At 36.3% G+C, this 26,978-nt stretch overlaps 2 protein-coding genes and 1 non-coding gene across 3 annotated transcripts in view; 2 read left to right on the plus strand and 1 right to left on the minus strand.

Annotated features, from left to right (window-relative positions):
* Nucleotides 1–10,111: 10,111 nt before the first annotated feature.
* On the plus strand, nt 10,112–11,852 carry Smp_014680 (hypothetical protein; the record flags this gene model as incomplete). The annotated part of the gene is made up of 2 exons (XM_018795722.1): nt 10,112–10,138; nt 10,193–11,852. The coding sequence occupies 2 exons, from the start codon at nt 10,112–10,114 to the stop codon at nt 11,675–11,677; spliced, it is 1,512 nt and encodes a 503-aa protein (XP_018650005.1). The 3' UTR covers nt 11,678–11,852.
* Nucleotides 11,853–17,509: 5,657 nt separating this feature from the next.
* The window catches only part of Smp_130160 (hypothetical protein), a gene marked incomplete at its 5' end in the record, with an annotated part of 33,649 nt that continues 24,180 nt past the window's right edge, over nt 17,510–26,978 (minus strand). Inside the window, 4 exons of the mRNA XM_018795723.1 lie at nt 17,510–19,175; nt 21,250–21,567; nt 23,180–23,722; nt 24,841–25,074. Coding sequence (XP_018650006.1) covers nt 17,680–19,175; nt 21,250–21,567; nt 23,180–23,722; nt 24,841–25,074 — 2,591 coding nt within the window. The 3' untranslated portion in view covers nt 17,510–17,679. The remainder of the gene's footprint in view (nt 19,176–21,249; nt 21,568–23,179; nt 23,723–24,840; nt 25,075–26,978) is intronic.
* Nucleotides 22,725–22,790, plus strand: Smp_tRNA_02112_Pseudo_TTG.1.1. Its single transcript has one exon. It is a non-coding gene (tRNA).

Below are 26,978 nucleotides of genomic sequence, written 5' to 3' on the forward strand. Positions count from 1 at the left end.
ATCACAACATTCACTCTTTACTGAACGATGGAGTGACGTATTATGACCAAACCGTCATATGAGAACTATTACGTGAACGGTTTTTCCACAACGGGAATACATCTCATACCCCAGACATTACCATAAAGTGCATCAGCAAAAATTATCTAAGCACCATGAACTTTGATATTAGGAGTATACACACCACCATCAAAACCCTTAAGCCGAATGCGAGCTCTGGTGCCGATGACAACCCACCAATCCTCTATAAAATGTCAGGACCAGACACACAGACGCTATTACTCAAAATTTACATATTATCTTAAAGGCGAGTACATATCCCGAAACCTGGAAGGCGAAGTATGTTCTTCCCAAACAAAAATCAGTACCGAGAAACCTGGTCGTAAACTACAGACCTATAAATATCACTCCAGTTATATCCCGCATAATGGAAAAAGTGATACAAAATCAACTATCTGATCACTTACTCAAGGAAAATCTCATAGACTCGTCGCAACACGGCTTCGTTAGAACAAGGTCCTGCAGTACATGTTTGATAGATTTCTTAAACAAGGTTACGTGCATACGTGAACAGAAGACAGTAGTACTTATACTATATATATATATACCTCATAATGCTCTAATCAACAGACTTCAGTCAGTTGGGATTATAAGCCCCCTACTGCAATGTATCAAGTCTTTCCTCACAAACATATATCAAATAACCAAGATTAACTCTAAAACATTTACACCTCGACCAATAACCAGTGGTTTTGTGCAGTGTACGTCTTGGGTCCATTGCTCTTTATAATATGCATCAACAATATATGCAATTGCTTTGGCACAGATAAGACCTACCTCTACGCTGATGATTTAAAATTCGTCTATAGAACTGATGTTTGCGATGTACGTAGTACTATGCAAACATTCCAACAACTAAACACGGAAGATAACTGGTGCAAACACCGTAGGTTAGAGCTAAATACAGAGAAATGCGGTTGGCTATGTATTGGAGACACGTCTGTTAAAATAAAACTAACACTTTACAAAAACCCACCGCCCAGACTGACACCTAGAGGTACATTACGCAGACAGTCTTAACTTCTCATAATATATCTTAACTAAAGCATCTGAAATGCGGAAATTGCTTGGCTTCATTCTTAGTAATTTCTTTCAACATCAATCTAAAATCAGTCTTTATAAAGTTCGTGCAAGGCGCGTCGTCGAATACTGCTCGTTCCTATTTTCCAACCTACGCCTGTCTGATATACTTAAGGTGGAAGGAATGCAACGAGGTTTCACTCGCAAAATATTTAAGAAGGACTCACTCATTGACTACAGTTCTCGGTGCCATATCTTAGAACTACAACTTGTGGTGAGCCTCAGCGAAAGAGCTTAGTTAAAATATAACAATACGCAAAGTTACCAACAATATACCAAAAGAATTAACACTACAAACCTAAGCGTGTGTCTATGATTAACGCAAAAGGTAACAAATTACAGTTAAATTATAAAAAGGTATATTGAGCAACAAAATGGTAACAGTGTTATGAAATGAATGTTACTTGTAAGCTGCTTTCTGAGATAACAACCACAAATAAGTTCACTTGGTTAACAAAGGTTCCCCTGCACGTGATGGCACCAACAGCAAAATGAAGAAGATTAGATCCAGTAGTATTATTCAGTAATGATCCGGGCCAAATCTCCAACGTAGTGTGGAACGGCCTAAAAGGATGTTATAATACTATTATAATCTTCGACCAAAGGCCGTGGCCGTTAAAGCAGAAGAATAGACGGCGGATACAACGTTTATATTTTAAGAATCGCGGTAGTGAAGTCGTGTTATATATAACCAAACAAAAGTATTCGTTTCTTTACCATTGATACAGAAAAGCAATAGATATGGAATATAAGTGTGGTTACATAAAAAGTGTGACAAATGGGAAAAATATGTGATCTTTAATTTGTTGTTACAAAATATCACTAGATATAAATGTCATTATATAACTCCCCCCTAGGGCATGCGTCGGTGGAGGTATGCCCGACGTAAATTCTAAGTGCTTTGGAGGGAAAGAAAATTATTACACAACAACAAAGGAAAAAAAAATGTTATCCAAAAAAATTAATAAGTATATATATACTTATGAACCAAAATGTTTTTTGTGGTTAAAAAAAATTTGTGTTTATTATTTTTAATGTGTATAGAAAATTTAACAAAAATAATTGAACGTATAACAAGAATAGTAGTGTTATTAATAATAACGTTAATTAAATTGATATATTACCGGAAAAATTTTTAATATCAGTATATATCAATGTTAACGATCGATTATAAAATGAACAAATACAACGAAGTTGGGTATCGTTACAGTTAATAATGAGCATCATGTAAAACGCATACACTTATAGTTAAAAATATGTCATGAGTAACTCTTAGCATATAGGTATTTACTCACATTACAGAATATGACCGAAGGAAGTTTAAGTAATGAATTCAACATAACGTTTAGGAATATGTACCTGTCTTCCTGTACGAGTAGTTTTTAAAATAGGTAAAGTAGTGGAATTAGGAACTAAGTTTGTAGGAGCTGTAACATTAGCACCACACATTGTATGAGTTGGCGATTTCACAGAAGTAGGTGAAGAATTAGCTGGAAACGCAGGAAGCTGTGTTGTGCAATTGGTGTTACCTTTAGACGGCTTTCGACTGTCATGTGTTTCAGACTCTATGAAAGCGGGCTTTAACCTGTCAATTACAACCGTTTCCTTCTTTCCATTCTTCTTGATTGTGAAATACTTTGCTTGCCTGTCTACTACTTCATAAGGTCCTTCATAAGGGTGTTGTAAAGGGCGTCTTACTGAGTCGACACGGACAAACACAAATTTACATGTGTTTAGGTGCTTGCTAATTTGCTCTTTTAAGAAAACTGGTCGAGGTGCAACAGGCTTAATGCTATTCATGTGGCTCATTAGTCTTTCGCAAAAGGAGGAGGGGTCTGTACATACAGATGTGCCTTTATGCGTGACTAGTTGACCAGGTAAGGTTAAATTAGTTCCATAAACTAGCTGAGCAGGTGTACATTGTAGATCTTCCTTAATTGTCGAGCGTATGCTCAATAACATGAGAGGTAGGAATTCACTCCAACTAGTTACATCAGGCTGTACCATCAATGAGCTTTTAAGTTGTCTGTGGAATCGTTCCACTAGTCCATTTGCTGCTGGATGGTATGCAGTTGTAGTGATGTGATGGATCCCCAAGATGAGCGTAAATTCGTTGAAGAGGTGTGATTGGAGTTGTGAACCTCTGTCGGAAGTAACGGTAGAAGGTACACCGAAATTAGAAATCCATCTGTCAAGAAACACGGCAGCAATATTTTCTGCTGAGATGTCTTTTATTGGACATGCTATTGGCCATCTGGTAAAACGGTCCACTGCAGTAAAGATGTAAGTAAATCCGTTAGATGGAGCTAAAGGACCAACTAAATCAACGTGGACATGCTGAAAACGATGGTCAGGTAGATTGAATGTTGACGGTGTTGTAATCGTATGTCTGTGAACTTTGCTACGCTGGCATTGTAAACAATTTCTGGTCCATTCCTTTATGTTCGAGTTCATTTTTGGCCAGACAAATCTTTCTCCGATCAGTCTCACAGTAGCTCGAACTCCTGGGTGAGATAATGAATGAAGACAATCAAAAACTTTTTTCCTGTACGCTATTGGCACAAATGGCCTGTGTATTCCAGTTGAAATGTCACAAATTATAGTAGATTCAGAATGTGGTATTGGAATACTTTTTAATACTAGACTCGAATTTTGTTTACAAGCCGCAAGATCAGAATCATCAACCTGTAAGCGTGCAATGTCCAACAAATCAATTCCTTTAGTGGAGAAAATAGCATCAACGTTGAAACGTGACAAAGTATCTGCCACAACATTTGACTCACCTTTTATGAACTGTATGTTGGTAGAAAATTGAGAAATTTAATCTAACTGTCGAGTTTCTCTAGGAGAATAACGATCACTTTTGGCATTGAAAGCGTAAGTCAAAGGTTTGTGATCAGTGAAGATCACGAAATCTCTACCTTGTAGTAAGTGTTTAAAATGTTTAACTGCCAAATAAACAGCTAATAATTCTCTACTAAAAGTGCTGTACCGGGTTTGGGCCGGTTCTAGCTTTTTTGAAAAGAAAGCAAGTGGCTTGACTTCATCATCTACTCTTTGTTGTAGCACCGTGCCTACTGCTGCCTGAGAAGCGTCTGTACACAAAATTAGTGTTGCTTCTGGATCAGGACTTAGGTAGGTCAGCATGGTGGTAGAAGCAATTGCTGTTTTAGCAGCAGTAAAGGCATCTTTCACTTCGGAGGATAATGTGAACTTTTTGGCTTTGCCTTCTGACTCCTCCGTTAGTGGTTGTAGAATGTCTGAGCAGTGAGGGATAAACCGACGATAAAAATTAATCATACCCAAGAAACGTCGAAGTTTATTTAGTGAGTCTGGCTCTGGAAAATTTTTGATAGCTTCAATTTTCGCGTCCAAGGGTTTGATACCATGTTTGTCAATCGAGTGACCCAAAAATTCTAAGCCTTCGACTCCGAAAATGCACTTGGATGGGTTAATAACTATACCGAATCTCTGAAATCTTTCGAAAAGTTGATGTAGGTGATCAATATGTTCGTGAAACAAACTGCTAGCTATTAATACATCGTCGATATACACGAAAACAAAATCTAGGCCTTTAGTGACTTCATCCATAAATCGTTGTAAAGTCTGTGCGGCGTTCTTTAATCCAAATGGCATTCTCAGAAATTCAAACAAACCAAATGGGGTAATGATGGCTGTCTTTGGTATATCCTCAGATGCTACCGGAATTTGATGGTACGCTCGCACAAGGTCGATTTTAGAAAAAAATTGTTTACCGTGTAACGTAAGTGAAAAATCGTGCAAATGGGGAATGGGGTAACGATCTGGTAACGTTAAGTTATTCAGTGATCGATAATCACCACAGGGTCGCCAATCCTGATCCCGCTTAGGTACCATGTAGAGTGGGGATGCCCAGGGGCTACTCGACGGACGTATTATTCCAAGTCGCATCATGTGCACAAATGCGGCTTTTGCAACTGCAAGCTTGTCCGGTGGTAGACGACGAGGACGTGCCGAAACTGGTTGGTTTTTGGTGATGATTCGATGCACCACGGAATGCTGGATGGTGTTTTCGCTGTAATCTGGTTTCGTTAACTTTGGAAATTTAGATAAAATATTGGCGAATATGTCGTTTACTGGAGTGTTGATTTTAATACTATGTATATGATAGTGCGACTGAATTCCATGAACTTGGAGTTTTATGCACGAATCGATAAGTTTTCGCTTTTTAACATCGACTAATAAGTTGTAGGAGCTTAGGAAGTCTGCACCTAATATAGGGTGACGGACATCAGCGATAATAAACACCCAGTTTAGTTGACGTCTAATTCCCAAGTCTAATGTCAAGAGTTGTTCTCCAAATGTTTTTATTTCAGTTTTATTAGCTGCTCTCAATGAATATTTTCCACATTTAGAAATAGGTTTCTTGGCTAGCGTAATTGGGATAACACTGACTTCAGCTCCAGTGTCTACTAAGAATTTGCAGCCAGAAGTTTTGTCGAGAACGTGGAAAAGGTGACTAGTAGCATGACCAGTCACATTTCTCGGTACTACTGTCTGATTGACACCTTTTGGCGAGGAAAATGACTTGAAAAATTTACAGGACGTAACACACTTCCTAGCTTTGTCACCATACTTTCTATGGTACCAACAGATGTCGTCATTTTTGTTTGTTCTTGAGTTATCTTGGTTCTTACTCCCCCGAGAACTAGAGCGAGACTTTCGAGATGTGAGATTGGAAACAATTGATTGTAACGTATCTAGCTTGTTTTCAAGACTGGCAACAGTGCGTGCGTGCTATGTACGTAAGTCGCTTAATTCAGCTGTTAAGGAAGCTATGTTCGGAGTTTGAGATATCACCTGCACGTAGGGTGTTGTGCCTGACGTTACTTCTAAAATTTTGTCAGCCATGCTAGCTAGACTGTCTAAATCTAAAGGTTGGCTAGAAGCGCAAAGAATTCGCCGGACTACTGTTGGTAAACGTTGCAGCCAAATTTCTCTCAGAAAAATATCACCAACCTTAAAAGGTCCAGCCAACTGCCTCATGTGGCGTAATAATTGAGAGGGTGACTTGTCACCTAGCTCGCACTCATGCAGTAATTGTTGTAGCTTCTTTTCATCCGAAAGTGAGGTACGTTGAATAATGGCCTGTTTCAACTGATCATAGGCATTTGATATAGGGACATTATCTATGAGGTCTGATACCTCAGATGCTACCTCAGTCGGTAGAATTCCAAGCACAAAAGAGTATTTCGATTCCTGTGAACGAATTTTACGACGGTGAAACTGCACTTCCACCTGTACAAACCATATACGAGGGTTTGTTCTACTGAATGGAGGCACATTTATTACGTTTACAGCGTGTAACTCTGTTCGGTCGTTATCCTGGCTAATGCCTTCAGATTCGGACGAAAACATTACAAAATATACAAAAAATAATCACTACCAAGAGAAAAAATTAGCGCCGTAATGTTTGTAAGTGAACTCAAAATTACAATTCCGAAAAGAAGTATACGGGCTCACCAGATTTGTGGTGGACCTCAGCGAAAGAGCTTAGTTAAAATATAACAATACGCAAAGTTACCAACAATATACCAAAAGAATTAACACTACAAACCTAAGCGTGTGTCTATGATTAACGCAAAAGGTAACAAATTACAGTTAAATTATAAAAAGGTATATTGAGCAACAAAATGGTAACAGTGTTATGAAATGAATGTTACTTGTAAGCTGCTTTCTGAGATAACAACCACAAATAAGTTCACTTGGTTAACAAAGGTTCCCCTGCACGTGATGGCACCAACAGCAAAATGAAGAAGATTAGATCCAGTAGTATTATTCAGTAATGATCCGGGCCAAATCTCCAACGTAGTGTGGAACGGCCTAAAAGGATGTTATAATACTATTATAATCTTCGACCAAAGGCCGTGGCCGTTAAAGCAGAAGAATAGACGGCGGATACAACGTTTATATTTTAAGAATCGCGGTAGTGAAGTCGTGTTATATATAACCAAACAAAAGTATTCGTTTCTTTACCATTGATACAGAAAAGCAATAGATATGGAATATAAGTGTGGTTACATAAAAAGTGTGACAAATGGGAAAAATATGTGATCTTTAATTTGTTGTTACAAAATATCACTAGATATAAATGTCACTATAAACTCCTTTGAAAAGAAGGCTTAGGTCCAATTTGATTCTCTGTTTCGAACTCCTCAAAAACCTTACTTACTCTACATGTAATATAGTTCTCTCCCATGACTCATATGAATACAACCTTCGAGACAAAGTATCCACGATGAAAGTTGAGAAATACAGATCAAAAACTCTGGAAAACTTCTTCCCCATCAAGTATGCATTAATATGGAACAGTCGTCTCTCTGAAATACGCATGGCAAATAAATTACATATGTTTGTAAGACTTATTGATCAAGCCCTCACCTGAACAGATCTAGCTCAAACGAACACATCTGCGTCCCACACAGACACCGTAGGCTCTCTACATATATAGACTGAATTGCCTTATTTCCCTAATTTGCAGTTACATTAGATACTTTCCCCTCCCTGATTTTTTTTTAAATTGAAGAAGACAGATAACTCACCGGACTTATCAATACTCGGTCGCCAAGAGACGCTCACTAATACCCTAAAAAGTCAAAAGAACCACACAATCGGTTGCCTACTACCAGTGGTTTAGCATCTATGGAACCTGTTACCCATCAGCTGGTTAGGACAGAACAAAATAACATCAGCACGAAGTTAATATGAGTTACTTCCTTCTTTACCAGCTTTTTACTCTCCTGTACACTACGTTGCCTTGCCATTAATATTATTTCGCCACTCGTTACCTTGTTTGTAACTAATATATTTCTGTACTTTTCCGTCCACTTTGGTTCACCTACGCTCTCTATTTAGACTTATGTTTCTAATTTTATGCTGGATTAACTATTCTACTACGACTTTTACATTAGAACTGTGTGGCAGGCATCGGACGAAGAAAAAAAAGAAAAAAAGCGGACAATAAAGGATAGGGTTATTAGTTTTCTTAGCACTTTACTCTCTTGACGCACTCTCTGTTCTAATAAATAGCCCTCCTTATTCCAACCTTGACTTTACTTCCTCCATTTGAACTTACTCCTCCTTGATAAATACCACAACTCATTGCTCTTTATTACTGCATTCTCTCATCTGGAGCCTCTGATCACATTCCACTCTAGTAACAAGAGCTAGTATGAATTTAATCTAATAACTCATCATACCTCTGTCTGTTCCACTACTAAATGTTAAGCATTGTTTATCGTTCATATCCAAATGCCTTGCTGCTCCTCAGTTTCTTTTTTTCAGAATCTTGATCTGAGGGCAACGCTGTGGAACTTCTGACATCTGGAACAAACTCGACGTCATATTTCACACCAAGCGCTCTACGAGTTTAATTTGTAACAACTATAAACTTAAAACTTTGAATCGCATAAATACTTAGTACGACCAAAATCCTAACACAGTTTAGCCGGCATTGGATCTGGTGTGTGATGTGGACGCGATGCCCCTTTGGAAAATATTTTAAAACAATTTCCGGAAAGTTCTATCGAGGTATTGGTGATCCACTGCTACTAGACACGGAAGCCCGTTAAGCGAAAGCTTCTTCTATTCCATCCACAGCCATTTGAACCATTTACTCTCATCTATGAAAACGACGTACAGATTCAGTGTTCCGGTAAAACGGAAAGAACTCACTTAAGCTTCGAAAGAACCTTGCAACAATAGAGGAATGGACAGTAGACAGTGGGTTAAAACTTAACCTGTATAAATTTCGTGCCATGAAAACCTGGTTCATTTTACACACATAATATACATTCTGAATTCAAATCCGCTCCCGATTGTCTCCTCGGAGTGTGATCTCGGCCTAGAAACCAGAGAGAGTTCATACACTAACTGAAACTACTTGAGGATGCAGCCAAGGTAAACTCTTCATCTAGCGCGAGGACAAATTGAATCAATTGCTTCAGAAGTGTTTCTAACTCTCTTCGAAACATACATACGACCAGACCTTGAAATATACAACAGTGGTGCGCCTCCTCTCTTGATTAGTGAAATAAATCTTATAGACCACATACAGAAATGAGCAACCAAGTAGTTGATAAGCTAAAGTATAAACCAGACGAGGACAGAACCCAACACGCGAGAATATTCTCGATGAGCCACTGAAGAACAAGAGGTGACCCGATAATGGCATGCAACATAGTAAGTATCTCAAGCTACTCTAACATGCAAATATTATTAGAACTTCTTCACCACGCTCCTCAAGGCAACATTCGAAAGATTGCGCATCAAAGAGCAACCACCAAGGTGTGCTCTCACTTTTCCTCATATCGAGATGCTTCCGGACGGAGTGACCACAGCCCTCTCAGTGGATAGCTTCAAGAGGAGACTTGATATACACACCTTCACTCATGGATTACCATATCCCTCCCGAATCACCTGTGCCTGATGCACCTCTAGCACTTCATCACGCCTATTATTAGTGAATACCAGCGACTACTTCCTATTTTGTTTTCTGTCATCTTTTCCGCCCTAATTATTTCAATTGCGTCTTATAACACATTACCAACAGTTAGCTGATTTATTTATTTTTGAAATAATCGTCCACTCTTGGCACTCGAACTATCTCTTTGTTGCTTTCACACTGCGATCAGCTGACCTCACGTCTGGTAAAATTTCAGCTCATGGTGCCCAGAAACTCTAATGCCCTGAGACGAGCGCACTTACTCAAACTATAAAATCCATAAATAACTACCAAACGAACTGGAATAAGTGCAATCGAATGACTAGACCACCTTCGACTGGACATCATCATATGCATATAACCGTACCAAACCAACAAAAAGCAAGCATAAAAAACCCATCGGTTTATATCAGCTCGTAACAGAGATACTGGTGTCATCAAGGTCGTTGCTACAGTTGCAATCGAACGATATATGCCGGTGAATTAAAAATGAACTCTCAAAATGATGAGACTAAGGTATTAACAAATATATTTTCAAAGTTTGATTATTAAGTATTTGTATCAAAAAAGGACAACAATTGTGTCGCTGCTGAGCCCGAGATAGAAAATGAACGGAGTGACATAAGCTCTGTAAATAAAAATATTTCTATCGATCCTCAAAATTCCGATGTTGAGAGAAACAGTCTTTTGGACATTGGAGCCATCGAAGTTCCGGATTATTTTGATAATGATTTAACTGCTAATAATAGCATTTCTGAGGCCAAGGAAATGGACACCAGACATGAAGAGTTACTAAATTCTCCTGTGAATGAGAATCTAGATCAGTTAAGACTAGACAGTGATGGTCATATAACTGAACAAGAAACTGGACCACATTTTACGGAAATCCTTGAAGACAAACAGAACACTATTGAACTACAAGAAAGTCATGAGGAGATACATCGTGTTTCTAAACCTGAGGAATCTAATGAACTTGGTCCTTCGTTTTCAGAATCTCATACGACTGATGATAACGAATGTACCAGAAGTCAAGCAGAAGAGTTCAGGAGGCGCGAGGAGTTGGTGGAAAAGTACAGACAATCCTTAAACGAACAGAAAGCCGTCAAAGATTTGAACCTTCAGCTCCAAACAAAGTTAGCTGAATACTTTAGACGTAAAAAAGTTGAAACATCTGATCAACAGAATACACGGTTAAGCATTAGCGGTACTGTGAGTGATTCTACTATAGATTATGAGCAGAAATATATCAAATATATCTCAAGTCTCTTTGACCTTCGTCACCAGTGTAAAGTAATGAAATCTTCTTATACTGAGCAGATTAACGAGATGAAAACCTTGTGCCAAAAGAAACAGGAAGAAGTTGATAAGGCATATCAGGATTTTACGGAATTTAAATATAACGTGGGAAAGAAGGCGATAAATACCCGAACGGGGAAACCAATAAACTCTAAAGAACTTTCTTCTATATTTACAACCGAAAAAAATAAGGAAGCTATGGTCGGAGAAGTAAGGTTAGAAAACATAAAGCTAAAAAACCAACTCTCAAAGGCTGAAGCTCTACTAAAGTCCAAAGATGAACTATCAGAAGGCTTGCATCTAATTGATTTTGAGCAGTTAAAAATCGAGAATCAAACATTTAATCAAAAAATCGAGGAAAGGAATGAAGAGCTGAGTAAATTAAAACAGAAAATTTCGGACACAGTTCAAATAATAACTCACACTAGAGAAAAACTTCAAGCTGTTCTTGACAGTAATGCCTGTCAAAAGAAAATACTTGATAGTATTGATATGGATTTGTCACTAAACAAAGACCACCTAACGAAAATTAAAAAGGCTAGAGAACTTCTTAAGACTGAGAATGCCAAACTTCGCCGATCATGCGGACTTTTGGGAAGAAATGCCTTATTACTGAACTACGAAGATTCATTTGACTCTGTAGTAAACAAAAGACAATTTCTGGAAGAAACAAAACGTATTACTGCAAACTACCGACTTCAGACAAAGGCTTTGGCTCAAAAGATTAAGAACTTACAACACAATAGGACAGCTTTCTGAACTTCATTATTTATTTCGTAGGGTTTAGTTTTGTTGTTGATGATTTTCCACAAACTTTTGATGATAGAGTGTGCTAAGTATTTATTCACTCATATGACAAATAACTTTATGGGTCAGAGTAAAGAGCAGCTTAAATCAGCATCTATTAAAAAACTTAATAAATGTTTACGAGCATAATCTGATAGTTTTTTCATTTTGACATATCACAAAATACGCAATGTTTCGTATCAATACACTTTGTCGGTTAAAGATGGTATGGTTTGAAACCGAAAAAAACAATCAGCTATTTTTTGCAAAAATTCATGAATAAATGTGATTTTGTATTAGCATAACTAGTTAAATTAACAATAATAAAAGCGTCGAATGAATTTGGATAGTCTCTCGGTTTTAGGAGACATGTGTTCCTGGTTGAATCAAACAACAATAGCCGGCGAAACATCGTTTAATACTTTCCATTTAGGGTGACATTTATTTTTATTCAAAACTTTATGTACTTGAGTAGCTAGATTAAATTCTTTATCATGCCTATAATTTTTGTTGTACATCATTACTTTATAATATCTCTAGGCCAGCAACTATCTCAGTGTTTTCCAGTTTGAATGAAAAGAGCGATAGTAAGGACAGGCTTTTTATATATTTTTCTTGGATTTTTATTTAGCTGTATAACGTTACTTGTGTGCATTTAAGCTTAAGTACACTCTTTAGTGTGTTCACCTAGTGGGACTGTGGTAAACTTTCGAGAGATACCCTTGTAAAATGACGGTTGTGTTAATATTATTAAGTGTCTAGTGTTGAACCTATTTCTTGAATTTTTGGATTGTCAAAATAGTAAGAAATAAAAGTATGTAGGTTCTTAAACCGGACGAAAATTCCAATTACCCATCACTCCAAGTTACTGTGGCCTAATGCGCCTTAAGTGCCAGTAAAATTACGATTAATAACTGCGAGGTTGGTTCAATGACTGATTTAGGGCTAAAACACTGTCATATAATGAACATTTTAGGCTGCCTCATTACTAAGATCTCTACTAAATCTATGCAATCCATCTTTACTGTCAGTCTGTTAAGCTGGTTTAAAGTGATTCGCTGTTTTTAAAATTAATATTTCATTGACTTTTTTCTTAAGTAATTACATAACAAACTTCCGGTATAACCATTTAAAGTAAAAACAACTGTTTGTTGTTTTTTAGTAGATAAAATGATAAACCAGTTCTTAATATTTCAAATGAACAAAAATGCTATGCGGTTTTAATATGAATTCATACTTCTGATATTTGTAGTCCGAAACCATTGCCAAATATGTAACTAAACAAAATAGAATGATTTAAACAACTTGTCTCTCAAAAGTGACCTATTTTCACTATACATTTGTTCAGCATACTGTAGACAAAGCAAAAAAGCCTACGCTTGTTCAAGTAACCTAGATTTAACATCTGTTAGTCAATAAGTCAAACTTCATTAACGCAGAGCCTCGCACAAATGTGCATTGGCCAAGTTTCCAAACCATATTAAGAGGAAGCGACAAAATTAGGAAAATGAATTTTGAAGAAATACTGTAATTCAAGATCAAAAGAAAGGCTAACAGCGGAAACGTCTACGCCATCGTGAATGATTTTGAGAAATGTCACCCAAAGTACCTGGTCACTGATTGAAGTTGTCGAATGGACTCCAACTACGTAGTCTGCATCTGTCAACATGACTCGTAACAACAGCTATTGGCTTTATTGACTAGTACCGTGCTTTGGGTTTGCAGTTCTTTTTTTTCGGCCTACTGTCACGCCAGAAAACGTCGCATGTCGTGTTAGAGGGTTGTATACATTCATTGTTTCCCCAATTCTCAGTTACAAAAACATTAAGTCTAGTGTAATTATGGTCCGACGATTTGGTTTCGAATTAGCAATCGTCATTGTATTCAGAAGAATATTTTCAACTTTCTGCATCACTGGAAAAATATTTTATAAACTTTTAACTTTATCAATAAATTTCAACCCCACACTGATTTTTCATACTAAGTTTTCACCTTGGATGTCTCCAAAAGAATGAAAGGTCACTTGATTACTGCATATTACTGACTTTTTCAGCATTATTTACCTACAAATTCCTTCTCAAAGTGATATCAATCCATGAAATTATTGGCCAGTTTACTTAGTCGTCTTGACACATGTAGATTGTTTGGTTGGGGTTCGTATGATAATGCAAATCAGTGACTGCAGATGTTGGATGATAAGGCTTCAGATTAACACTATCGTCCAGATATATTCACTCTTTATCTCCACCTAGACTTTGAATTTCATTAATTCTTCATACATACATTATCTTCATTACTTATTTTTGAAGCATGTCCCTAAAATTTAGTATTCCTCATTATACTAACTCACTTAATTACGCCTGTTACATCTCGTTAAAAAACATAGGTCACTCACCAGCATTCCCCATCAAACTCTGTCTTGAACAATCCTTCCACGTTCTTTCCAGTTGTTATTCATCCTTTTCATATCTGCTTTTATTTTCCGGCGCAATGTGTTCTTTGGCCTACCTCTTTTTCGCTTCCATTCCGGGTTCCAAGTTAAGGATTGCCTGTTGATGCAGTTCGGTGATTTCCTTAATGTATGTCCGATCCGCTTCCAACGTCTTTTCCTAATTTCCTCTTCAGCTGAAAGCTGGTTTGTCTTCTCCCATAAAACGCTGTTGCTGATGGTATCCGTCCAATAGACGTTGAGTATTTTGCGTAGACAACTATTTATAAATGCTAGTACCGTTTTGAAGATGGATGTAGTAGTTCTCCACATTTCCGCTCCGTACAGTAGGACTGTCTTGACGTTTGTATTGAAGATTCTCACTTTGATATTAGTTGACAGTTGTTTTGAGTTCCACATGTTCTTCAATTATAGGAATGAGGTCTCTGCTTTGCCTATTCTATCCTTTACGTGTACATCCGATCCTCCTTGTTCATTGATGATGCTTCCCAGGTACGTGAATGTTTCCACATCTTCCAGAGTTTCCCCATCAAGTGTGATTAGGTTAGTATTCGCCGTGTTGTATTTGGGGATTTTTCTTTTTCTTTTGTGTATGTTGAGACCTATTGATGCAGAGACTGCTGCCACACTAGTTGTCGTCAGCTGCATTTGTTCATGTGAATGAGATAGGAGTGCCAGGTCATCTGTGAATTCCAAACCGTCTAACTGATTCTGAGCTTTCTATTGTATTCCGTGCTTGCCCTCAGATGTCGAGGTCTTCATAATCCTGTCAATCACCAGAAGAAAGAGGAGAGGGGAGAGTAGACAGCATTGTCTGACACCGGTCCTCACTTGGAATGCATCTGTCATCTGTCCTCCATGCATGACATTGCACTGTAGTCCGTCGTATGAATTCCGTATGATGTTGACGATTTTCTCAGGAACTCCATAGTATCGAAGAAGGTTCCATTATGTTCTCTTATCCACACTGTCAAATGGATTCTCATAATCATGGAAATTATTGTATAGTGACGAGTTCCACTCAACTGATTGTTTAACAACTATCTGAGTTGTCGTGATTTGGTTTGTGCACGACTGATCCTTACGGAATCCGACCTGTCGATTTTGAAGCTGGGTGTCTACTGGATCTTCCATTCGTTGTAACAACACTGTTGAAAGGTTTTATTGATATTGGTAGTTGTGTGGTGCCTCTGTAATTCTCACATTTGCTTAGATCTCCTTTCTTTTATATCTTGATGAGGTGTTCTTCTTTGCAGTTTGTTGGTGACACTTGTTCTTGCTCCCAAATCCTCTTGAATAGCAAGTGAAGCATGTTTGAAGTTGCTTCAGTGTCTGACTTCAGTGCTTCAGCTGGTATATTGTCAGGTCCTGCTGCTTTCCCACTCCTGATTTGTCTGATGGCCATCTTGATTTCTCCGATGGTTTGTGGAGTGATAGCTATAAGAAGGTCTGTGTAATACTTCGATATCCAGTGGACTAAATGGAGCTGGCCTATTCAAGAGTTCCTCGAAGTATTCTGCCCATCTATCCCTCTGTTATTGAATCTCAGTGATCGGCTTGCCTTCTTTGTCCTTGACCGCTCTCTGTGGTTTACTATATTTCCCTGCTAATTTCTTGGTTCTGTCATGCATGTGTTTCATATCCCCTTCTCTTGCAGCTTTTTCCACTGTCGTTGCTAGTTCTCCCATGTATTTATGCTTGTCGGCTCTAATGCTCTTCTTCACTTGCTTGTTTGATTCTGCGTACTCTGCTTGTGACTTGACTTTCTCTGCTCGTGTTCGACTGTTTCTAATTGCCGTTTTCTTGCTCTTTCCTTCCTCAATCTTGTCCAGGGTTCCCATGGAGATCCATTCCTTATGATGATGCTTCTTGCGACCCAGAACCTCCTGACACGTTGAAGTTAGTGCTTCTTTTATCCCTTTCCAGTTGTCTTCCATCGTAGTTTCTTCTTTCAGTAGATCCTGTACAGCTTGGAACCTGTTGTTGAGAGTTATCTTGAATTCGTTGAGCTTGTCAGTATTTCGAAGGAAGGCTGTATTGAACCTTTGTAGTGCTGTTTCCCCAGTTGTCCAGTGTTTCTTTAGCTTCAGTCTCATCTTGGCCACAACCAGATGGTGGTCTGAGGCTGTGTCAGCTCCTCTCCGGGTTCTCACATCTTCCACTGACCTTCTGAATTTTTCGTTGATACAAATATTATCTATCTGGTTCTCTGTGGTGTGGTCCGGTTAGATCCATGTAGCTTTGTGTGTGCGTTTATGTGGAAATATTTTGGCTCCTATAACCAATCTGTTGAATGCACATATATTGGCAAATCTCTCCCCATTTTTTATTTCTCTCTCAGTTGATGTCGCCCAATAATATCTTCTTAATCGTTGTTGTCCATTCTGACTTCAGCGTTAGGTCTCCCATCAGGATGGTCAGGTCCATTCCTCAATATGAGTAATATTAATATTATTTGGACTCCTTTATCACTTATCCCGTTGATTTAATCTTCGTGTATTAATGTGGTATAGTTGCTTGTGCAACTCACGAATTCTCATAATTATATACAGAATAACTAATAGGCTAAAACAGAAACTCCAAAATAAATGAAAATTGTTTCATAAGTGAAAGTGGGTAATTTTAACAAGACGGAATAGGCAATAATGATTTTAATGATAACCATACAAAATCTGCCAAGATCTGATTGATTTAACTGCGAAACAGACTGACATCAAGGGAAGAATCACTGAAAGCCAGTATAGCATAAATTTATCAGACGTCGAATAAGAACTGCACCTTATTACAAAGCGACTGATTTTGGAAAATTTAAACAACTGCAACACTACCTAGTACGAGAAATATATCATTGTTAATTAGGGGATTGAAGATGTTGGGCTTAATTCAATGTGGGGTTGTGGATTATAAACTGATAAGTAGTTGGCTGACATGATGATGAAATTGATTGCTTTCTGCTTCATCATTTTCAATGTTCCACCCGTTGGTATCAGTTCATAATAAGAGCCATCTTCAAATTAAATCAATTCTTAGAAATCTTGTAGCCAAATTACGAAACTTTTAGGCATATTTATCTTTACTTCATTAATCTTACTTGTTGTATGATGATTTGATGTTTCATTTAGTCTTAATATTTCATATCAGATATGATAGTCATACATTTTCAAACTCTATGTCCAGATCATTATACCTGTAAAGTGATTTTGTACATAAGTCTGAAGAACATGAATTGTCTAATATTATTTCACGAACTAAACCTTCTATTTATCACATTTAAATACAAATTATACATAACCTTTTAAATCTATGCACAATTCAATGTTTACAACTTTTCGCAAACACAAATAACTACTAATGCTATAAGTACACAGTATTATGTTTAATGTTATTTAGACTTAAACGTATACAAGGTGAAAGAAGTATAAGGGAAGAAGAAAAATTCGAGAAAAAAGTAAAATAAAAGCCCAATGTCTTGTTTGTTAACCTGAAAATAGTCATTAGAAAAATAAACATCACTGTGCTCCAAGGTTCATGGTGTCATACAATAAGTTGTTACCGGTACAGAGGAAGGAATGTTTTCTGATGTAATGTGAGGCGGACGTGATGGGGAGGGAAATAGTAGTGATGAAGGTGACTGTTGTTCAAAAAATTCATTTGGTTCTCTTAAGTGTGGGTTAGATGGTCTTTCGAAGGGAATTGATTCACCTCCACTCCATACAGATGATCGATTATCGGCATCTAAAAAGTTAGAGCTATAGGAATGGTGTGAATATACTGATAATGATGGTATCAATCTAGACTGTGAGTTGACGTCATATAATTTATGCCTTTCAGATAGGATTGGCATTTTAGGCGGGAATCGAAAGCTTTCCTCATGGTTGTTATCATTGTTTTCATCACGACTGACAACATGTTCATGACGATATTGATGTGTATTCGTCATATCTATTGGTGATGTACCATAATCCGACATTAATCGACGATTGCTATTACTATTACTGCTACTGTTCGGCAAACCGATAGCAGCTGAGGCATACCACGGCTCTAATTGTGTTGATATTGTACTTATAGTTTGATTATGAATCTGAGATTTCCTTCGGTATTCAGGATGACTTTGGGGAATTAGTATAGGAGGCTGTGAATATTGTTGTACCTTATCGATGTTTATTCGGTTGAAAATTCCACTCGGTTTATAACCTGAAGGTGATGTGGATAAAGCACTGTTTAGATATTTACCGCAGTTACCGCGATTATCTTCTGATCGTAGCAAATGATGAATGTCTGTACTATAAAATTGTGAAGCCAGATTGGGATTATGATGTTGTTGATGATGACGAAGTTGGCAACCAAGTGTATCATCATAATATTGAGTAGGTAAGTTAGAAACATTATCTTCATAAAAATTTAATGGATTTGAAAGTGTCATAAGTCTACCTGACCGAGGATAACTCCAAAACCCATCGTTTCTCAACATACCGTCTATTTTATTGGCCACAGTTGTTGTTGCTTCTCTTCTATTAAATGCTTCATCTGGTGAAAATGAATCAGGTACATAATTTAATCTACTATATGCATTCGGTTGATCATTGTTGGGCTTTCTCTGGTAATTGAGGTTTGGCTCTAAATATGTAACACCATCTTGTGAAGCTACTGAATCGTAAACGATACTATGAGCTTTTTGGTACCCACAATTTAGTGAATTCTCATTTATAGATGATGTTACAATGTTTGGTATTGGCAAAGTTAGAATTGGCTGAGGTGGCGGTGAAAAATTCAAATGATTAGGATGTAGATTATTTATATCATCTTCAGGAACTAATTCACTTTTTAACTTGCTGATATTGTTATTTTTACTATTACCATTAATATTTCTATTCAGATGTCGTTTGTGACATTCTCTGTGATAAATAATTATTCCCACACCAGCCACTAATATCCCGGCAACAAAACTTAGTAGACCAATTAGGATTATATGAAGAGTTGTGAATTTATTTTTTATCCGTTTTCTGTTCATATGACCAAATACTAAATTAAACAATAAAAGATCAAATGGAGCCAGTGTTATAACATATGAATATTATGATGAAAGTTTAAGTTATAGAATTATGTTACTTGGTATTAATAAGTAGTAAATTAATTTCGCTTTAATTTGTCAACCTCGGATTTCAGACACATTTCAATAAGAAATTCTATCATAGCTGTTGAAAGTTACTCCTCCTGTAATTTCTGTAGCGTGATACGCCACATGTTTCTTGTATTGTCAAATCAATAGCACTGAAATAAAATCATATTCATCACTTCAACATAATATTCTATGTCTCAAAAGGCTAAGACGGTTTACCGACCTCTTTCGACCTCGAATGGATTTATTCAGTTGGATCTGAATTCTGTAATAATGAGTATTCAAAGTAGTAGACAAAAAATTTCTACGAAAATTATGCATTTGATCTATATCTCTATTAGATCATATTTTCATCGATCAACGAAGATTTTTGACATGAAAGTATTAAAAATAAATAGTGGATTATTTTATCATAATTGGTAGTTTTTAGGTATCTTTGTCAAGGTTTGACTTGACAATTTCAAATGAATTTATCACTGGACAGATTGTTATGAATGAAATTAACATATTCGTAATATACCATTGAGTAAGAAAATAAAATTTTCTGACGTTTCGTGACTCAGTATAAGTCACTTCATCAGCAAATGTATAAACAAGTGAAATTAACCCAAATTTAAATAGTACAGAGGAACAAAGCAGAAATATTTGGTACGATCAATCAAAAAACAGGTCTGATCAAGTCAGTCACGTCATTTTAGTCAAGGTAATTTATGTGAGACATGTTTGTGTATTTATATGTGTGTTAACAGGTGAAAAATGTGACATCTATACAACTTGGACTATCTATCAGGGCTACCATGTCTGATTCTCATACTACTAGTACAAATTCCAATCTATCCTTTCACATTACAAGTGTTACTGTCATAATTTGTGCAAGCGGTATGGTACTGTTTGAGCTCTCAAACAGAAAAAATGGCTCAGTTATGATATCATACTCAAGGTCTTGTCGGAAATTCATTCAGACCACATCAGATATACATAGTCTGTTTATCAAACACGCAATCAGACATAAATAATTAAACTGCACATAAATCCATAACAAATTTAGTCACTCCGACCTAAGTCGTCTATCTTTACTCAGCTATTAACCAATAAAAGTCCTAATTTCTTTATAATTATCACTGCTACTTTTAATTGCGCATTTTTGTTACGACTTAGAACACTGTTAGTGATGTGTTCTGACTTAATAAATTGACTGCCATATCTGTTTCCTAATCCTGTGACAATTACATCTATTTATGCCTCATCTTGTAAAGACCCTAAAATAGCGACCTTGGCGATGGAGATTGATAAACAAACAGGACAACGACCTAAGGTTAAATTTTGATGATACTCTCAGGGAATTCATGAAGCGTTGGGGGGTGTTTACAGATATAAGGCACTGGAGATAATAGCCATTCTTTAATAAATCAGGTGTTTAATTGAGAGCTGTCCACGATGAACATTGATCCGTTGTGTCGAAAAAAACATTATGTGAGGCCTCTTATGTTGTTCGGGTGATTTCTGATTATCTGAACTTAGGAAAATCCTCTTTGCAAACAATTCTAGCAAAATGTAAAAAGCCTAATTTCTGGGGACTCCCTTGGGTTTTTTGAACAGTAAAAACAGAAATGGGACAAGTGTACTGGCACAACTGGAAATCATTTTGAAGATCATATTGAGCTACCCTAAATTGTGTAAACTAAATTTTTATGATTTCAGTTCACGTAGTTGTTGGACAGAGTAGCAATAATTCGAATTCGTTTCCAAGATTCTACAAACCTAGCAATCTGTTTTTCGTTTACGTTCTTAGCCTGAACGCCTTTACATCTGTATAAAACTCCAGTATCAGTGTAAAGCAGTGAGTAAAACTTCATTTACTGGGGCTATTAATATGTTGCAATTAAGTTAAGTCTATCAACTATTGGTGTTACAAGGGAAGTAGAAACAATTAATCAGGATAATAATTGCACTAGTCATAACATAGAATAAACATACCTCCTGCAATATTCAATGCCATATTAGGACAAGTTTTCATTTGATTCCATGAACCAGAACAAACTGTTCTGTGATTATCCACTACATGTAATTCACTATTGTCAATATTAATTAACTGACATTCTCTTGTTCGGACAGCAAGTAGGTGTGGACTTGTTGGGTCCAATGAATTCTCGGAGGATTGAAGTTTATTTTCACTAGTTTGTGTTTGTATCAATCCACACGATGACCAAGTGGACCAACTACTCCATACTGAAGTTTTATGATAATTTGTGTTTATATCGATTGGAATATCGGAATATATGCCGGTTAAATTAACTGGAAATTAAGATGAGATTGATTATGATGTGCATAACAGTATAAATAATGATCTAAACGTCATTCTTTGAAAAAATGCTAACCTTGGGCAGTATAAACTGTACTGAACCCGTTTAGACATTTTTTAAAAAAATCCTTAACTAACTATGACGTCTTGTATAATGAGTAGGATTAATTCTTGTTGAAAAGGGAATTAGAGTATTTTCTAATGTTAACTTTTATCAACATTTCATAGAAATGCTCAATGTCCACTTCAAAGTTGAAGCTTTACCCTGAGGCAAAGGTATCATCCTGAAGAGCTTATATTATTGACGGCTGATCAGAAAAAAGTGCAGTATGCACGAGCAACATTCATCCACATTCCCATTACTCTCATAAGTGCTACCAATATTCCTCAAGCCTTATTCAATACAAAATAAATTTATCGAAAATCTCTGATGAATACTGGTTTCTGAGTTATGTGAAAACTATTTACGGTACTAGCAACGAAGGAAAAGTTTAGTGAACACAATTGGAATCTACTCAGTTAGAAAATATTTTACACCTTCAAAATTGAGTCAGAGCAGACTTTAAAGTACTATTCATGACCAGTTCCTCGTTAACAGATTTCCTTACACAATTATAAGTAAAATAGAACTATTCGAAGGGATCACGCAACCATGTAATAAAAGTAACTGTCAGTTCATCAAGAAGTGTTATCACTTGGGGTATCTTTAGGAATTATCTGTTACTAAAAGGTCGTGCAACTGATATTTATGGTCCTCACCTAATTAGTACTTTAAACTGTTATATCCCGTGGAGATTTATGAATGGTAACTTTGAGAACTATTCGTGGACCAACATGATATGTATATTTCCTATTGTATAACTGCTAAGTAACTAAACTATTCATATTCGTGTCCCTCTTATTATAAACTTTATTTTGACCTATAGACTATTATTATACGTTTAATCATTCTTGAGTTATCCCTAGTCCATTAATTACTGTTCCGACTATTCAAAGCCACATTTGGCCAAATCTTGTACAAATGTTATTTTCTATTTTATGGCACAATGTGGTCAGTTTGTTCGGTATATAAACCCAGTATGTTTGAGAATGATGATTCATATTGCAGAGGCTGTTATTGGTGTTCTGAACTTAACTGGCTATCAGGACTCAGCGGCCGAGTGGATAACGCGATGGCGTTTGAAGCGAGGGTACTGGGTTCGAGTCCCAGAGTGAACATCAACTCTGAGATGCAGGTACATCCAGCTGACGAGTCCCAAATAGGACGAAACGCGCGTCCTGGATTCCACTGCTAGCCACTATCCATCTCTGCTTACGATAGCAAGACTGATGAGTACTCAAGACCGCTCATACGGCTTTCGTGTATCATTTCTCTGATCGATAATTCACTCCTCTCTAATTGGCGGTCATATCACTCATATATTAAAGAGGGCACGCACTCAATCGATATAACAAAACAGTGTGAATTGCTGAATTACTTTGCTCATTATTATTGTGACCCTTGATTCATGCTGCGAAATATACTAATCGCATTTCATTTTTGACTCTTCACACAAAAATACATAATTTTGTTGACTAAATAAACAAGTCGTTCTCCCTACTTACACTCAGAACACTCTGTTTGATCACCACCAAACCAAATACATTGTTTTTTCATTTGTTCATATCCATTACAAATTATTTTCTGTTTTTCTGGATTTTGATCATATGGTGTTAATATACAAGTTCGTGTACGTGTTGATTCCCCATCATCGTCACGCCAACTACATGGAGAATTTTTATTCCTTTTATCATATTTTTTCGGGAAACAATTTGACCAATCGGACCAACATGACCAGCCACTTTTACACGCTGGTTTGGAAGGACATCTGCGTAAATCAATAACAGCATCTAAACGATTGTTCTGTGAACATACACTAGATAAGCATTTACGTGTACGAGTTTGATATTGATTCGACGTATAAAGAATGGTACTGGAAAATTTTGTTTGTTGTTTATCTAGTTGGTCATCTGACGAAATACTTTCTAACGGAATACAATTTTGATTACATTCAGACCATTCACTCCATGGTGACCAGATTGAATTAGATCTTTCAATTGTTTCGGAAAGGATTCTATTTTCTTCGTCAGTTTGACTGTTTATTATATCTGTAAAATAACATGAGATACAGTTATAAAATAATTATGGTTTCCACTGACTGGTCAGTATAACTTAGAATTAAGTGTAATTAAGCTTCGGTTTCAAACGAGTTCATGGGCTGTGTAATATTTATTTATCCAGCTTACTGATTTCAATTTCGAATTACATAACCCATCAGTAATCAGTGGCTTGATGAATTGATTGACTAAGTATTATCTTACTTCCACCGTAACCATAACAGTAAACAGGTTTAACAGGCAAACCAAATATTCTAGTCACTTCAGTCACTGAAGATCTACAACTCAGTTATTTGAAAGAAGGCGGACAAACAGTGAAATGATCTTCATCTTTTTTACGTTTATAGTGAACTGTTAAAACTTGTATTCATGTTAAATAACTTTCAAATAGTAGATAATAGTTTGTGATGAAGAAATAAAGAAATCGAGATGAGTGTATACAAAGCGATATACAACATTTATTGATTACTCTGTGTAAAAGAGATTTTTAAGGAGAAAGAATAGGCCAGGAATTAAAGGTGTTTAAACAATTAATCTGATAAACATTTCCAAGCAGGCAACTTATTACAAAATACGTGTAAAAGAGATACCTGTAGAATTTGGTATCTCTTATCCCAAAAACCAATACCAAAGTTACCAAGTTCAAAAATCAAATATCCCCAATGATGATAAGTTTATCTTATCATAATTTGGTTCTATGGTTAGTCAGCAGGCAATCCCTAACCTGGAATCCCGAAGGTAAACGGAAAAGACGGAGACCAAAGAACTCATTGCGTTGAGAATTGGAGGAAGATATGAAAAAAATGGATAGTAATTGGTAAGAACGTGGAAGGATTGTCCAGGACAGAGTTGAATGGAGAATGCTGGTGAGCGACCTATGCTGTTTAACGATAGGTAACAGGTGTAATTAAGTAAGAATATTTAATATTACATGTATGGGAATTCTATGAGCCTATTTAGTTACCTTCCCCATCCCCATTACAATAACATTCTACTCCCAGACTAAATGTAATTATAGCAACGGATTAGTACTACGATAATCATGATTAGATTATGTTGTGTAAAAATTAGTCCAAACACACATATAGGCACACGCAAACCACACTTACTTGATACAGTAGAGCACTTCTGATCAATATTAAAACATTTTCTTTCGACGATTTGTGTGCTAACAATTTGTAAATCATCTGCGTTTTCAAATGGTACACTACATGAATGACGAAGACGTTGTTCATAATATACTCGTGAATTGAATTGACCAGGTATTGTTGTATACTTCAATATACGTGGATTATTAGGCAATACTTTGAACCAGGGTGTCCATTCTGAGTGAACAATTTCTTCTGTATAATTGGAATAGAAAAGAAACTTCGTCAAAAAACTTTTTGACCAATTAAAAATCACTAGTTACATATGGATCCATATATATATGGTGAACTTGTAAAGAGATCCCTTCGCCGTACGTTTTTTAGATGTTAAGTTACTGTTCTTTTCTGGTTACCGGGATACTAGGCGTGCGAGAATTGTATCCTGAAAAACAAGTATTGAGATTATCTCGGCTTTAACTAATGGATAATCCTGTCAATCGTAAGGCATCATTGGTCAAAGCTAAGGAATCTAAGATATTGACAAAATAGTTCTCACAGGACAGAAAAATATTACAGGGTTTTCACTGTCTGATCTAATCCAGTGATGCAGATTAATGTACATTGGCATATATATGTCAATCAATCATCACAATTGACTTTATTTACATGTTCGTAAGATGAACGTTATTACTTAATTGCAGATCTCTTCATCGAATCATTATCTGTGTACTATGATCTAATATATTCGCTATACAGAATACACGTAGAACTTTTGAGAAGCAGTAACGGTGAGAGTGAATACTCCTATTATCTGATTCCAATCATGGTGGTTTTTGAAATCAAGCAATTTATTCATTAATTTTGATCTACAGGTTGATAATTGTTAGTTGTAATGTTAAATGTAATTAATCTTATGTTAAATCCATTCTGGATAAGCCGTACATTTTTATAGAATAAGACAATGGGCCTTCGATAGCCCTCAATCAACTATTTTCATCTTTTGGTGTATTATTCCATCTTAACTGGATTCTCATCTGGTCCTCAAGTGTTCTGCCAAGGCCGTGCTTCTGATGCACTGAAACTCTTTGCTCCGTTTGATAATTGTGCAAATTCGACGCCACGTTCCACTACACACTACATACAATCTTCTAAGTATCGTCCACTATACGTTGTGTAAAATAACCTGTGTCTGGGATTCCAGCATTGTGGTCATCTACTTAAATGTATAAACCATTCTAATATGACGAAATGCTCTTGTTATGAAATATTCATAGTACATTTTATGTAAAGAAGATTTGATTATACTAGTCAGATAGATGGCTGACTACAATATGTTGTTGACATTTTGAATAAATCCTCTGATCTCCCATTTTTTTCCTTATATGGTTTCAGTGTTGTTAAAACTTTACTTATGTTCTTCTTAATATGATCACTGAATATTAATAAGTAAATTAAAAAAGCCAGGCAGGTATCATCAGTATAAATGATCTTCTAATACAAGTTTCTTTGTTGATTACCAGATATACTTCCAAAGTTAATCGACTAGCATCCAAATGATTAAGCTCTAATAATACTAATGGATTATTAATTCACTATTCTAAAAGTAGTAGCTATCACACTGATTTCATATTAGATTGAGCATTCATTGAAATATTAGTCTTGAAAGTATACTTCATTATTATATCCCAAGACATTTCTTTTTTAACGATTGAAGATCATTTCCATAAGTAAAATATAAATAATAATCTTTATTATTCAATGTACAACATTATCCAATCTTTTATTATTTCTTTAACAAGTTCAAAATAACATAGAACTAATTCTTTATGAATCCTATATACTTTAGGACCTGGGTTCGAATCTCGCGAGGCGGGATCGTGGATGCGTACTGCTGAGGAGTCCCGCTATAGGACGAAATGGCCGTCCAGTGCTTCCTGGTTTTCCATGGTGGTCTAGCTTCAATTGACTCACGCCTTCAACTTTAGAATAATTGCTTAACGAATAATATTCAATATTAAATTTATTTATTCAATAACACAGGGAGGTTCATTCATTGATTAAATTTTCACTTTTCATTTTCTTTTTTTTTTTACAAAAAATCAGCTTTCATTAACTTAGAGCAATTTTTTCTTCAAGATGATGAGTCAATTGAAGCTAGA

Source organism: Schistosoma mansoni, chromosome 2 (genome assembly GCF_000237925.1).
Source record: "Schistosoma mansoni strain Puerto Rico chromosome 2, complete genome".
Taxonomy (NCBI): domain Eukaryota; kingdom Metazoa; phylum Platyhelminthes; class Trematoda; order Strigeidida; family Schistosomatidae; genus Schistosoma; species Schistosoma mansoni.